This window comes from Phyllostomus discolor, chromosome 2, assembly GCF_004126475.2.
Source record: "Phyllostomus discolor isolate MPI-MPIP mPhyDis1 chromosome 2, mPhyDis1.pri.v3, whole genome shotgun sequence".
NCBI lineage: Eukaryota > Metazoa > Chordata > Mammalia > Chiroptera > Phyllostomidae > Phyllostomus > Phyllostomus discolor.
This window is the reverse complement of record NC_040904.2, coordinates 64,336,648-64,352,877: the sequence shown is the minus strand read 5'-3', so window position 1 is coordinate 64,352,877 and position 16,230 is coordinate 64,336,648. Positions and strand designations below refer to the sequence as shown.

General features: G+C 37.8%; 1 protein-coding gene across 18 annotated transcripts in view; it reads right to left on the bottom strand.

Moving 5' to 3' along the window:
* ROBO2 (roundabout guidance receptor 2) overlaps positions 1-16,230 on the bottom strand; it is a 1,287,372-nt gene that overhangs the window by 578,174 nt on the left and 692,968 nt on the right. The window contains exon 1 of one of the 18 annotated variants that reach the window (XM_028501874.2): positions 3,708-5,122. The exons of 16 other annotated variants lie outside the window; for them this stretch is intronic. In XM_028501874.2, coding sequence (XP_028357675.2) covers positions 3,708-3,768 — 61 coding nt within the window. In that variant the 5' untranslated portion in view covers positions 3,769-5,122. Of the gene's footprint in view, positions 1-3,707; positions 5,123-16,230 lie in introns of those variants that run through there. One more of the 18 variants, XM_036017931.1, reaches the window with a different exon arrangement.

Here is a 16,230-nt window from a genome sequence, read left to right as displayed (position 1 = left end):
TCTAACTCTTTCCACCAGGTCCAAAAAAAGAAGGTGAAGGAAAGGGAAGTAGGGGTGGGGGAGGTGGGGGAGAGGAAGAGGGGGACAAGGAAGAGAGGAGGAGGGAAAGAAATGGAGTAGAACGAGAAATAAATTGAAAAAACATTTCAAACACCCTTCAAAAACCAAATTGCACATAGAAAGCAAATTTATCTTCTACATATTTCAAGAACTACTGAAGCACATATTACTATACACAGCCCACATACATGAGCTTCCCTCACTACTATATATGTATCCAAATTTATGCAAATGCTTATATATCCATATTTTTATTATCACTGATGCTATTTTATACAAGCTTCTCAGTGATGAGATGGCCAGACTTGTTCTTTTCATATAACCATGACTTCTTTTTTTTTTTTCTTTACAATAGTCTTTTTTGATGTTCTAAGAAATCCTTTTGGTTTATGGTCCACGTGTTGCCTAGATTCAAAGGTTATTCAAACAAAGCCAATTCAAATATGATATTACTGCACAGTCCCAAGAACAAATTTCAGGTTACTTATATGCAATTTAAGTTCTGAAATGGACTACATATGGCTGCAATAATGAGTCCATTACTGAAAGAAGCACTTTAGCAAAATGTATAAACCTGTATAAGATTATATATCTGCACTATGCACACATATTATCTTTATCTCCCCAAATATCATATGTTTCATTTTCACTTAAGAATATTTGAGGCTTAGAGAAGAAAACTATTCTCATTTAAAAAACTATCTTTTACAGGTATTATAAAATTACTGAACTGGCAGAATGCATGGGACATAGATGTAATAATTATAGAGTCTTGTGATGGTTCGTATTAGTTCCCTGTAAATGACTGTAAAACCACATTCCTATTTAAAAAATAGGGAAAATTTGGAGAACAAAGGCTAAGCTCAATACATATTTTCCTACCAACAGTAAAGAAAAATCTGCATTTGATTAATCTGTATCAAATGAGAAAATTCGCATTTACATCCCAAATAGAAAAGTTTGACTGTAGTTCTCAACTAACTTAATATTTATTCTCTATGGATTCCTACACAAGATACTAAAAAATCGTAAATAATATTAGTGTGTACCTTCTACCAGAAGGCAAAAGGCTAACGTTTTTCGTATACCATAAAAATGCACATATAAATAACCCACCAAGCAAATTTCAATGCAAATCTATGTATCATTTGTCACTGAATAAAATTAATTTTTGTGTCTAGCACCAGGATAGTCAGTATATCTTTGAAATGGTACAAGCCTCTCTAAATCTGAAATTCATGGAGAGAATGAGCACACACTTCTTAGAAGGAGAATGAGTAAAGAGAAATCATGGCATTCTGGAAGAGTAAGAAACCGTAGAGAGCCGACCAAGCAACTGCCTCATTATGTTTGTGAACACTCGGTCCCAGTGTGTTGAAGTAGCCTAGAGGGCAGTGTTGTCTACATCCCAAATTTTCAACGATCCTCACGGAGAGGCTGTCATCATTCCAGAGTAAAGCAAAGGCAATCCAATGTCAACAGTGCGATTTACATAGGAATTTAGTTAAGTGTCCACAGCTTTCTTTGCTTTTGACATAGTAGATGCTAAATACAAAAATAAGTTTCACATACACAAAAAAATTAATGTTACCTTTACCATTCCTCAGCCCTAGGTATTTTTTACTATATTATTATGAATTCTGCTGCATAATTGTGCCCCAGACGCAAACCCCCCTTTACCCTTATCCTATAAAATTATATCAAAACAAAGGTCCTAGGTGTGTCTCTGGGGGAGGAGGGAGGAAGTGGGGGTGGGGGAGAGGAAATGAAGGAGAGAGAGAAAGAAGGGAGGAAGGCAGGATAGGAGGGAGGGAGGAAGCAGAGAAATGATGTCTTGCTACTGCTGTTCCAGCAGGCTGGTTAATTGCATTTGTTTCATATATCTCCAAACACTCTGGTACATTAATTACATTCTGTAACACCAAGCTCTTCTGATTCCCTCTGTCACTTCCACTGAGCAATTTAATTGCAATTGTATTCCTCCAAGCTACACAGATTCAAAAAAAAAAAAAAAACTTGGTGTAATTCTACAGTCTAATTTATAGTTTCTGTAGGTATTTCTGATATTGAAAAATGTAAATTATGTCTTATGAGAACATATTTCCCAAAAAGTTATATCCAAGTCTTTTCATCATAATACTAAACATATTTGGAAAAAAATATGCAAACCTTTTTATTATGAAGATGTAAATGTATTGTAAAGGTAAATGTATTAAAGAAAATGCATGGTGAATGATTACATATGATTATAGATATGGCCATACTATAATTAACAATGATTAATTTCTAAACATCTATTACTTAGAAGTGAAAAAAAGAGAGAAGCCGTGTGCCCACATGAATGCCTTGCCTACTACTGCTGAGAGGCAAAGGTACTCATGTAGTCCATGATTGAAAACAGCCACTTGACACTAGGTAAATTCATCTGTATTGCCTCATGTTTATAGAAAGGCTTCCTTTCTGAGTCCAATACATTGGGTTCTGTGCAGCAGCAGCTGCCAAGAACAAAGTTAGCTCCTACAGGCGGGCAAAGATAGGCAGTGTCCCAAATAATGTATTTGTCCACATTGCATATGCTGGAGGAAAGTTTATGTAACAACTATCAACTATAATGGTTCAAATATTTGGACCAATACACCTTTGTACTGGTACTGTTCTTTACAAGCACAGCAATTTAAAAACTGAAGTACTATAATCCCCATATTCAGGAGGGGAGGAGACCATGCTCTAGTCTTTTCTTTAGACCAATTTTTTCCATTGACGCAAAAATTCAAGTCCCTAGAAGGTTAATACCAAATGTCCTTTCGACTTCTTTTTGTGAAGAAACAATAAAGCATGTTAATAATTACTTCCACTTGTCATTTAAAACAGCTCCACAAAAAGGATTTTGCAATCCTCTCACAGGAAACTGACATCTTATGAAAATATCCCAGGAAAACAAAATGAACAAAAGACAGGAGAATCGGAGGCAGAATGCTGGCTGCTTGACAGACTGACTCAACCTAGAGGGAGACACCCCCAGCACCTGTTTCAGATCCCCATTGTGTTTGCCACTGGGCACAGAGATGCCCCAAGCCCGCCCAGAGCTTATGCTTCTCCCTTCTTGGAGCCTCGCCCAGTCTTACTTTTGACAGCTTTCTCTTTATGATCTAAATTCTTCATTCTGATTTCACACTAGGAGGGCACTCACCAGCAGGACGGTGATACACACTGATCCCTCAGAGGCTCTGTCCCACATTCCTAACTCAATGAACCTTCAGTGGAATATCCATTACTGTTTTTCTCCACTTGAATTTCTAAGCCAAAGTTCAGATGCAAGAACCCCAAACAGAGATCGGGCACCACAGTATCCGACTGTTGCAAGAGATTTCTTTTAATAAGTCTTTTCTAACAAAACTAGAGCCCATCATTCATTATCCAACTCCTCATTAATTAAGTACAAAAAAATCCCCACTAGGTAACTACTAACACGTTCCACTTGCAGCCGCTTAGAAACAAAAGACAAACTCTGCCCCCTAAAAGCCCCCATGCCTGGCCAATAGGGACTTATACATATAATTCCACTTTATTTGAGCCCACATCCCACTCAGAAAAAAAATGGGGTTATTTCCGGGGTAAGGGGTGAATAAAAAGCATTTTCAACTTACCATTAACCGGGACATACAAAAATCCACAGAGCAGTAGTTGTGTAAACATCAGCCGACTCATTTTGACATATTAAAAAGGATCCAGATTGCTTATGAAACCAATCCCAGAGAGCAAAAGTACAAAAATAAGTATCAAAAGAAGAGGTAGGTCCCAAGTTCAGACTTTCCTAGTTGCTAATTAAAGTCAAGAAGAGCAAAGCACAAGATTAGAAGGGCTTAGTGGAAATGTCGTAAATGGGGCACATTTAGATCCATCCAAATTAACAGAGGGCACTCCAAAGGCTGCTGTATTTCCACACTCTGGCTTCCTAAATTCCCACAAATTCAGCCCAGTTGGAGGGATTATTCAAGTGTGTCTAACCCCTCACTCCTCAGGCTCCACTGCAATCCAAAGCCAAGTTCTTTCTTCAGAAGTCAAGAAGATGAAGGGAGAGGAAACAGACCTAATTCCTAGAAAGTGTTCCACAAACTTGCCAGCGCGCTGCCGGAAAAACCAATGGCCTGCCTACTGGTTTTCTCTCCCCGGTCTCCTTCTCGGTAGCAGCTCCACGTCCAGAGTTTTTTCACTTAACTTCCACAATCAGGTTGTGTCAGAGCAACACTTTGCACGCGGACCGACTTGGCGGGCCTCTGCTTTGCAGCCGCGTTGCCTCCTTCCACCTCTCCCGTTTCCAAAGAGAGGCAAAGGGAAATCCCGACGACTCGGGGAGAGGAGGCGAAGTGCTGCGTGGTGGGGCTGCCCGGAGGGAAAGAGGGAGGGGCAGAGCTGAGGCTGTGGCTACCCCCGCGGGGTCGCCTCGGAGGGACTGGGAGCCCCGTCGGCTGCCGGCTAGAGCAGAGCGCGGCCAGCAAGCCGAGGAGCCGGGAGCGGAGCGGGAGAGAGAGGGAGCGCGCGGTCCAGCCGCCGGTCTAGGTCCCACCGCCGGCGCCCCCTCTCCAGCCGCTGCCGCTGCCGCTACTCCTGCGGCCCCGCAGCGGAGCGTCCGCCTCCTCCTGCAGCTGCCGGCGGTGGAAGGACTTTAGAGGAGGAAAAGCGAGGAGGCGGGAGGGGAGGGGAGAAATGAAAGCTGCTAGGAGTCAGCCCCGGGGAGGGGGGTGGGGGGAGGAGGGGGTGCGCTGAGCCCTCCACCTCCACACTCCACCACTCGCCAATACAGGGGGCGCCAGCCCGCTGGGCAGTGATGCGAAGGGGGTGAGCAAGAGAGCCCAGAGTCCTAGAGGGATGGAAATTAACAAATTCGGAGCCGAAGCCACTGGTCAAGTCTTTCCCCTTCTGTGCACCAACTCGCCCCCCTCCCTCCCGCCTCGGGAGGGATAGGTGGGCTCCAGCCTCCTGCACCTCGCCACTTCCCTTTTAATGGGCAGGTAATTTTCTCGGTGAGTGATTTCATGGGAGCCTTTCCTAATTATTCATCCCTCTGTCTGCCGGGGATGCACGCGCATTCTGGAAAAAGATCATCTTCCAGGACCCAGGGCGCAGCCTCATTACCCGTTAAAATCACACAAATACACTCCACCTTTTAGCAAAATGAAAAGCTGAGCGGGAGGGAGAAAGAGAAAGGAAACAAAATATAACCACCTTTTGGAGCGGAAAGGTTGTGTGTGGGTGCTTCCTCTGTCGTTAAAAAGGGACAAGAAAAAAGGAAGGGAGTACAGTAGTCTCTAGCCTCCACCGGCTTGTTTTAGCCAAGATCTATGGACCCCTGAGGAATCCCCGGGAGTGGGGAGGGAAAGGGGTGGCATCTCCTCTTCTGTTACTCAGCTGCGTTTTGACCCTTCAAAGAAGAGTTAGACGCGGGTTATGGGATGCAAGGGAGTTAAGCAGAAGATGATTAAGATGGGAGAAGGAATCCGAAAGATTGGGGGTGTGGGTACCCGAACCCCTTACCCTTCAGGGGAAAGAGGGTACCTCTTGAGAGGGCAATCGGAAAACCCAGGATGGCGGAAGCTGAAAACCCAAATGAGCTAACAGAAAAAGACGAGATTCCAGCCCAAGGATGGCAAAATCCAGAGTGTATGCCATTTTAGGACAGGGGATGGTTAAGGAAGGGCATGTTAGATCAAAGGGATGCCAGGGTCTGCGTTGTCACTGGTGTGGCCAGTGTAGCCAGGCCCACGTGTGATCACAGGCTCGCTGGTAGCTGTTTGATGCTTGTTCTGGTGATTAGAAGGGGTTATAGGAACTCGTCCAGGTCCCACAGCTAAGCTAAATGCTGGATGGTGAGTCTTTAGTTCCCCCTACTGGAAAATATTAGGAAAGGTTCTCTCCGTTTGATGAGGCTGTTTGAGGCTGTTGGAGGAGGAGCCTTTTGTTTGGTGGATACATATTGCTGTTGCCACTTAATTTAGCTCCCCTTTGCCTATTATGTACCTGATCTGCGTTTCAAAAAATGGTCAGCTACACTCAAGCAATCAGGGAAGTTCTCATGGTACCTCAGCATGCTTGAATATTATGGCAATGAAACAGTTCTACAAACGAATAAAACAAGCCACTCTTGTGAAGCATTAAGAGTAATTGGATCACACTTTTGATCCACATTATTTAGTTGTAAAAAGAAAAAAAAAGCAGTGCATTAATATGCTGAAGTTAAATCTCTTGAATTTTCACAGCAATAATTATGAATGTATTATTGTTTTATCACTCTGAAAAAATCTAAAGTGTATGTGCTTTATTTTGTTCTTCAAAGGGCCAAGTTTATGTTAATACCATGGTCTCAGAAAACCCAAAATTCATTGGATTAAATTTTTCTTATTTATCTTTAATACTGGAAAAATATTGATAATTCTTTAAAGCTTTTGTTTTAAATATTCTGACTAGGTTTAAATTCAAGGATTACAAAGTCTACCTTATTCCTTTAATAATGTAGCACCACCACCCCAATCTCTCTGTCAGTCAAATATCTTTCTATGTAGGCAATAAAAAAATATTCTGAAAATAGAGTTTCCCTAATAAAATAATGCAGAGATCAACAAATTGTATAGACTTAAAACCCTTCAATTTCTTTCATCACCATTTATCCCCATTGTACCCTCTTCCACCCTCACCCACCGCCTGCCATGGCAGTCACCACACTGTTGTCTGGGTCTATGAGTTCTCTCTCTTTTTTACTTTTTTGCTCAATCCCTCCACTCCCCTACCGTCCTCCCCCAGCTGTGAGCCTGCTCTCTATCTATGAGTCTGTCTCTAAACCTTTAATTTTCAGATAGATCTCAGAAAGGAAGATATTGGAACATTTCACCTGGGAGAGATTTTTCATGGTTTTTCATTTGTGGGGCAAGAGATAGATGCAGTTTCAGACTTGTTAGATTCACCATCTATAGATCCTTTCCTTAAATGATCTATAAAATCACTCAGGGAGAGAAAGGGTTATATTGCACAGGAAGTAGGGGCAGTAGGTTGGAGGAAAATGACCTACCAACTGCCGCTGTCCCAGGGCAGAAAAATGCTGCCTCATATCTCACAGAAAGTTGCACTTGTGTAGAGTATGACAAATGACCTCATACAGAGTAAAAGTTTAGTTGAGAGACAGCTCTTTGTTTATGCTATTTACTTGGCATTTTGGACCAAGCCTCATCGTTTCACATTAATGATTATTTTACCTCTTAGAAGTAACAGAGCACACCACTGATATCAGTCTGGTGCCACCTTTTCCCCTTCATTCCCTACATTATGTAGTAAGATATATAACAAGTATCTGGGGGGCTATGTTCTCTGGTTTTCTGGAAGATACGCTCAGAAATTAGGTTTAAAAATAATACTTTGTAAATGTCTCATTGGATATGACCCAAACTCTCACACTAAGTCAGCAACAGTACAAGTCATAGTGAGTCAATGGAACTATAATAAGGACATTAAGCCCAAGGGGAACAAAGACACCACCTTCTGAGAGATTTGGTAAGATCTGTATAAAGAAACATGCACTTTCTGACAAAATTGAATACACCTTAGTGAGCTCAGTTGTTTGCGGAGGAAATGTATTTCTCTAAGTTTTTCTTAGAGGAAAATCTTTAATGCCTGAGCATTCTGGTAGAAGTTGCAAATTTCTTCTACCTAAAATTCCATTTTAGCAGTTTTTTAGCTTAAATCATTTTATTTTAGGTTTTCATTAAGACAAAAAGCCAGAAATGGCTTAGAACAGCCTCACCACCACCAAATCAGAAGGTTTAAGAAATGGAAAATTAAAGTCTTTTGGCTGTATCTTTTAAAATATAAATTGTTTTGTCTTCCTTAAACAAGCTGCTGAATAGAGAAATGTACATGGAAATCGACGGTAAGCTCTTTTTATGTAAAACTTGGAATGGTATTATTATGTGCTCAAAATGTGCCTACCAGATAAATATATATTTCAATACATCTAAAGAAAACTGTGTTTAAGAGACTATAATTAATTCTAATTTGGGTAAGGTGATCAAATGGCCTTCTTTGTGATTGCACTTCTGAATTGGCACTCCTGGAGGACCATGAAATACTCGTCTGCAGATAGTCTTCACAGTATGCGATATGAAATATTAAATACTACTTTTCCATATCGGCTCCCCAAGGATGTGGCATAAAATGAAAAACCCCAGTCCATCATTTTTACTCTTTTCAACATGCTGTCACTGTAATTGCAAGTGGTATACATAGACAAATCAAACATTTGACCCATGATAATTTTAGTATCTACTACAATATGGTGAGCATTTGCTGTGTGTCAGGTACTGTTCTGATTTTTAAAAATTTATTATATTATTTCATTCCTATAAAAGCCTTATGTGGTTGATGTTATTTCCATTGTACAGATGAGAAAACAAAGCTAGATATCTAACTCAAGCTAATAAAGGTGCAATCTTCCTTTGAATCCTAAGCTGATGATATAATTTGTGCTCCTAAATGTCAGGCCACCCTTGTAGAAATACTGTAACACTTTAATAAATTGCTGTGATTGATCAATTTAAGCAAAACCCTGAAACACCAAAATATGGTTTTGAAATACAGAAATATGTGATCCTTTTTGTTTTCAAAATTGAAGAATCTTTTTAAAGCCAAAATATCACCATTTATTATCAGTCCAGTTTGAATTTTCCTATATGAGATTGTCTTACAATACTACACAGAAAAAAAAAACACATGGAGATTAAATGTATGGGTTATTATCTATAAAAGGACACTGGACAATTAAAATAAGTGAAGCATTAAAAATACAGATCAGAGGAGGACAATTCATTAGCTCCTAGATGTTTGGGTTTTTTTTTTAAATTACACTCCACTTTGTTCCAAAAATGATTTGAGGGAGCCAGGATAAATTGCATATTGTTCATCTGAAATATGTTTAAGTATCTGATTTTAGTCAATTAATTTCCAAGTATTCATTAATACTTCTTTCTATGTACTAATTGTGACTATAAATGTATCTATCTATACCTAGCACTCTTGGTACATTACATGGAATTATTAAAATGTTTCATTTGGAGATCTGAGATTTAAGTTGATGGAAATGTAGCAATATGTCACAAAAATGGCAGTGTTTTCTGCCAAATTCCATCACTTGTGGTCAAGAAAAGGATTTTTCCTTCTTAAAATTAGTTTGAAAAATCATTTTATAACTTGATTGAAAAGTTCAGTTACACTTTCAAAGTTAACAGAGCTTTTGGATAAGCCAAAAACTATAGTAAGTAATAATATTTAGGCATAGTTTTTCCATGTGTGTATGCCTTACAACTCAGAATTTTTAAAAATCACCTAAAGATAGCTTAGAGTTCACTGATGAGATTTTTATCTTCATCAGTACTCCTCAGTCTGAGATTGTCCATTCCCTGCTCCTTCCACTTGTTGATGAAGAAATCCCCAACCTCTGACATAGTTAAAAAGTGGCTCTGGTAAGGAAGATATTCTCTCATGTAGATTAAGAAAGTATTTTTAAAAAATAAGCAAAGTGGTCACCCTCACAAAAATACAGATTATCTACAAGTACAATTCTATCCATGAGAAGTTAGGCTTTATATGTGTATATGGTCTTTTTCTGCTCATTATTTAATTATCTCTATTTAAAGTTTTCTTGTTCTTATTTTAATATATAGCCTAATTTCAATGATGTTAAATAACATACTTTTTTGCTATTTTTACAACATAATTCATGAACCCAAGAAAATCCTTTGATTCTTTTCCAAACTATTCCAAGGCCATCTCCTTCAATCTGGGCTTTGTATAATCGACTTTTAGCAACACATAATGTTAATCCTAATAGGAAGTTTTTTTAATCCAAAACAGAATTTTTGTTGTTATTAAAAATAGGGATTGTCAAGATTCATGGTCATTATACCTATTGGTCCCAGATTTTTAAATTTATCAGCTTGCTGACTGACTTTTCAACATAGTGTGTAATAATGGATTCTTCAAATTAAAAAGAAGTTGCTTTTTTTCCCCTTACAATAATACCATGGAATTAATCCAAGGGCACATGTAATCCAGTTGAAACTGCTTATGTTCCATGAGACAGAAGAACTAATTTGGTTGGGAGTAGATTCTGATTTTCTTCCAATACCCAAATGATCTTATTTCTGCATGATAAAGTAAATTCTGACTGCTTGTTGGAGTACTTGAAGTTTTTTTTACAACAAATACTATTTTTTCAGTTGTTACATACCAGTAGGGTGTCTAGGTAATATAATTTTGCTTGAAAATGAGAAATGTAAAAGCTCATTGTCTACCTTAAGGAATAAAAGAAAATATATAGAGAAACATTATGGTGCAAGTTAATAGACAAATCTGTAAATAAAAACAATAATATAATATAAAATACTTCATATCAATATATTTCAACTTAGATCATTAGTCTGTTTTTTAAGCAGGTTCTACTCATTTATCTTTAACTTAGCAAAAAAGAATACAGGAATAAATGGTGTTTGTTCTCTGGGTAATTTTGCCTTTTTTATTATATGCAAATACTAATATAAAGAATCAAGAGACTACATGGTCTAGATTGAAAATTCTAGTGCAGTTTTTGATGATTTCATACAAGCTATACAGTCTCCCTATTTCATTCATAGGTTTGTTTTTATTTTTAAAATATTTATTATAGTGACTACTTCCTTATATTCAGTAGGAATATGATGTAAATACACTTACATTGTACCTAAGATATATTGAGCATAAAATTAATTTACGGTTTTTTAGCAATGAGTGAAAAGTTTCACCAAATCTCTGTCTTTTAATTTATCTTTTTCCTAAGACTACTCATTTGTGACGATTTCCTTTAGCAATTTGGCAACATGCGTATTGGAGGTACTGATTAATACAGATGCGGTCAATGAAAATTATGTAGCATGATGAGCATTGAGGGATTTTTAATTTTTTATCTTGTCTCTACAGCTGGCTTAAGTCCAGGTTGTTACTTACCTATTATTTTGTTTCTCCCTTTTCTTCTTCTCACCAAACACACACATTAAATATACATTACAACTCAAAGCTATAGGAACATTTATGGGGTCTCTGGTAATGTATTTCCCAGCCTTCATTCTGAATCATGTTTGAATTATCAAAAAGAGATAAAAACTTATTTTAAAGGAAATTTTTAGTCTTATTTTTAGTCTTATTTTTCAGGAAATTTTTAGTCTTCTCCCATCTAACTGGGAAGTAGCATTTCTACTTCATTATTTCTGCCCTAAGATGGGATAGTAAATGAATGACTCATAAGGAAATTATGGGGCATACTAGCTAAGAACTAGAGCTCTGGGTCAAGTAGATCTGGATTCTAATCTTGGTTCTACCACTTAGAGTGGGATCATAGCAGTTGCCTCAACCATAACACAAAGATAATAGTGCCTGTTCAGAAGAGTTTTTGGGGTGATACATTTAAAGAACTTGGCACGTGGTACATTTTAATTTGTTTCCAACCCTTGGGTGGTTGCAGTATACTTATGAATCTCCACCATGATGACGAAGACAAGCTATATGATAACCTAAAATTATTTTCTTTCTTTTTTCCACAGAGTTGAGACAAACTTCCCAGCCACCCCTGTATTATTAGATTAGATGATGCTGAGACCTGGCCAATGAAATGCAGGCACTTAGGTCTTGTCTCTAAGATATCTCCCACATCATCCCAGTGCCCTGACTGTTCTGTCTTTCATTGGAAAGCTAAACTGTATAGAAAACACCAAGCCACCAGATGGAATAAATGAGTCCCAGAGTGAACATGCAGAACAGATTATCTTGCTCTCCCCCAAATACTTCAGACTGTGACTTAGACAATAAATAACTTGTCATGTGTTAAATTATAGAAGTCTTATTGTTCTTTGTTTTAGCACTTAGCCTTTCCTCACAAATATAATCAGTTACTTTGAATATTGCCTAAGGTTTAAATGGAAATGTTATTTCTTCACAGGACATTAATCCATGATGAGTATTATAATAATATCTAACTTTTAAAAACAATTATTATGTGGAAAGTACAGCAATAAAACTTTATATTAATGGTCTTAATTATCACAAGGCATATGAGGGCGGTATTATTTTTAACCCCACAGAGTAGTTCATGAAAACTCAAATCAATGACAAAATTTTGACAGTGTCATAATTTGAAGCTGAGACTCTCATCCCATGTCAACAAAGCCTATGGATGGTATCATCCAAGATAAACTAGGTTATTCTACTGCAGAATTTCTCTAAGTTCTTGTTTTTTTTTTATTGTCACTCCATGATGAGCACTTTTAAGATATTTTTGTCCTAATCACTGCCCCATACAAGTTGAATACCCCAGATATTGTATATTTGTCTATGTAATGGATATATGTGTAGATTTTATACATTAAAAAGTATGTATTCTTTTTGCCCCCCAAGAACCAATTTTGCATCATGCCCATTGAGAGTACACATTCTACAAATACAAACAATTCCCAAATCTCAAGCAAGAAGTGTTATTCTTATTACATTGTGAGTCTGCTGGCACTCTGCTCCACATCATCCTCATTTCAGGGCCTCGGTTGCTGATGCACTCATTTTCTGAACAAATGGAAAGTCAGAATACAGCCGTTGTATCCTTTGGCTGGAAACAAATGATGTTATTTCTAATATTTCATTACCAAAGCAAGATACAAGACCTACCCCACTACCACTTCGTGGATGGTAGAAAGCTGAAAATATTTGTTTGACCAGATATATATACTTGTCTACATATCTACTTCTCATAGACTTACTTGCTTTCAGAAGGAATTATTTAAATTTATTATGACAATATGGGTTATTGCAGGCTGGCAAGAAAAATCTGAATGATTATTACATGTTTCTGTACTAGGTGAGTAGTGTCTCTGAAATTCCTGTCCACCAAGAACCTCAGCATATAACCTGATTTGGAATCAGGGTCTTTGCAAATGTAATAAAGTTAAAATGAGTCCATACTGGATTAGGATAGGCCCTAAGCTAATGACTAGTGTCCTTATAAGAAGAATGAAATTTGGACACAGACACTGAAGCCAAATGGAAACAACAGCTATGTGAAGATTATAGTAGAAGCTGTAGTCATGCTGTCAAAATCCAAGGAATGGGTGGGGCCAACTGAGCCTGCAAGAGGCCGGAAAGGATCCTTCCCTGGAGCCTTCAGAGGGAGCATGGCCCTGCCAACACCTTGAGTTTCTAGCCTCTGGAATGGTGAGAAAATACATTTCTGTTGCTTTAAGCCATGAAGTTTGTGGCACTTTGTCATAGCAACCCTAGAAAATTAATATATTCATTGTCTGTTTTAAATCAAGATGGGAAAATAACTTTTGATTTATCAAAAGCCAAGTAGACAAATAAATTAGTAGAAGCCTTGGGGAAAAATGGTAATATTCATTTTAAATCTATTTAAATCAAAACTTTTTCATATATGTACATACAAATAGATACAAGCTTATCTAAATAAAAAGAAAACAAAAGTAAGAGAAAAATTAAAATTTAAAAACTTTAAAAGATCTATTTCAGAATTTCAGAATGGCATGGTATCTTTAAAATCATTCACTAGAATCCTATTATATAGTTCAGTGATAGGAGGTCACTTTACATTAATAATAGACACCTTAACTTACCATAAATTAGTCTTTTAAAATTTATATTAACTCAACCTAGACAATTTTAGAATTTAAATAATCTAAATTCTAGATTTTGGAATTTTTTAGATTTTAAATCTAAATTTTGTTAATTGTTATTGCTACTGCCAGCCATTTCTGATTAAAATTTAATTATATACATATTAGCATATTTTAAACTCTTTGTATAGTTAGAATCACATCAAAATATAAAAATAACTCTATACTATGAAAACATTTGAAGAAATACTAAATACTGAGCTTTCTACATGAAAATATTAAATAAAATATTCAGTCCTGGTTTTATTGATGGTTTTTATAGAATGCTTCCTGCAAAATATAGTAAAAGTTATCATAAAACCAGATATACACAATGCCTGTGGCTATAAATAGAAGACTTGTTTCCTGTGGTGATTTATTTCATGTAACCTTAGAGAGCAAGAGGGCTTTGCTCTCATCTTTTTACAGCTTTCCTATTTTAAAATAAAGAATAGAATTAGCCAAATCTCATTTTCTATGTTATTGAAATGGGATGTAGACTGAGGGTCCCCATAGCCCTTGGTTGGAGGGTAGGGGGAGCAAACAATATGGCTTAAGATACTTTTTAGAACAAAGGCAAAATATAGCTGTTCTACCACCTCAGGGCAAGGTAGGTATGATTTTCAGGATATATCCTGACTTGAGATGTAACCAGTGGGGTGGTCCCCTTGGATCACTGAGACATTCTTGTGCTGACTGGGAATGGAAACTAAATAAATGTAAACTGGAAACTATACAAAAAACTGGCAAACGTAACTCATTGTGGGAGGAGTCAGAGATCAGTTCATGTGGGAGGAGTCAGAGATCAGTTCATGTAGGAGGCTCTTGGTCAGGCTTTAAACTAAAGGCGGGCAGCCATGAGGGATTCAGCCATGCAGTTTGAGAGGGTGTGGAAGGGCCTCCTCCAACCTGCCATGAGGTCTATAGCGAGGGAAGAGGAGTGAGGAGTAAGAAGGAAGAGCCATGATCCAGCTGGTAATGAAGGTAGCTTCCAGCAGGCTGCCGATAGTGAGATAGGAGCCATGTGGGCTGTAGGGGCTGGTCTTCCATGGGCTAGTAAGAAAGCAGGTAGGCTGCTTTGATTGTGCCCACTCTGGTGGACTCCAAAGCCACCAAAGATCTTGCCTTGCAAGACGCTGACCTGCCACTGTGTAAACCCAGACTTCATTTAGACTCTTGGGACTTAACGTCTTTCCTGGATTTCACCATGATCCAGTGCACCATGACACATGTTCTTCTGGACTATTATACAGGCTGATGACAATATACCCCAAACCCTGAAGAAGAGAGCTGCTGCATGAGGATGATGACTTTGGTACCTTCCAGAAGGACTAGAGAACTGTTTGTATAGCTGACTTAAAATAAGAATGTGGGAAACTGTTGGCTTTGTTTTGGGCTTACAGCCTTTTGGGGAACAAGGGAAGAGCTGGGTCTCATGGGAAAGAAGAGCCCCAAGCTGAAGTGCTCTGAGTCCCCACCCCCCAAGGTTGGAATATTGTAAGTAAAATCCTGTTACTTTCAGCATTAATTGTTGGGTCATATACCAAGGTGCCACGTGAATGGGCCTCTCGGCTTGGTTACATTGTTAGTTCATTTCCCATACAGTTTCTTCATTCCATTAAAATATTCAAAATTAAAATATTCTCTTAACTTAGAAGCTCCCCAAATTACTGAGCATTTGACCTATCTTGGTAACTTTTTTAACATGTACCTTAGCCCCAACAGAAGCCGCAATTACAATCATTAACAACTAGAGACACATATACACAAGATGCTGGGCCTCTTACACGAAGTTAAAAAAAAATGTCATAGCCTCATCAGTGTGTTACTTTCCATCTAAAGCACCATCCAAAACAAAGATTGAAATGAATGGAATAAACAAAATTTTAAAAATAAACAATAGAATGATAAAAGATTGAACTGTATCACAAACTATATTTATACAGAGGAGTATACGTGAAGTCAAGACCAGCGTCTTGAACAAAATTCATAAATAGATGTGGTAATCAGTGACACTGCCTACTTCTATGTGTTGTGCCAAAACCTCAGTGTGAAAGGGAGGTACTGGAAAGAAGAAAGAAATGATCGATTGTCTTATTGTCACCAAAATAAGAAAATCAAGAAGTTAGATATTAGAAAACTTTGAAAAGTGTGAATACATTGACAAACACTCAGCCCAATGCATGGTAGGTAACATGGAGCCATAGTTGGAAGAAAGTAAGAAGCCAAAGATGCATAGAACCAGGAAATAAGTAGGCAAGGGTGTCATAGTTTTTTATAAAACTTTTGGAGGAATTAAAATGGGTCAAAGAAGATAAAAAATTATTATGAACAACAGATTATTAAGGTTCTGAGAAGTAAAGTAACTTCAACAAAAGAGTACAAAAATAAATCAGTGTGCTAAGACCTAATTGACATCAGAATCCATTTTATTTCCACT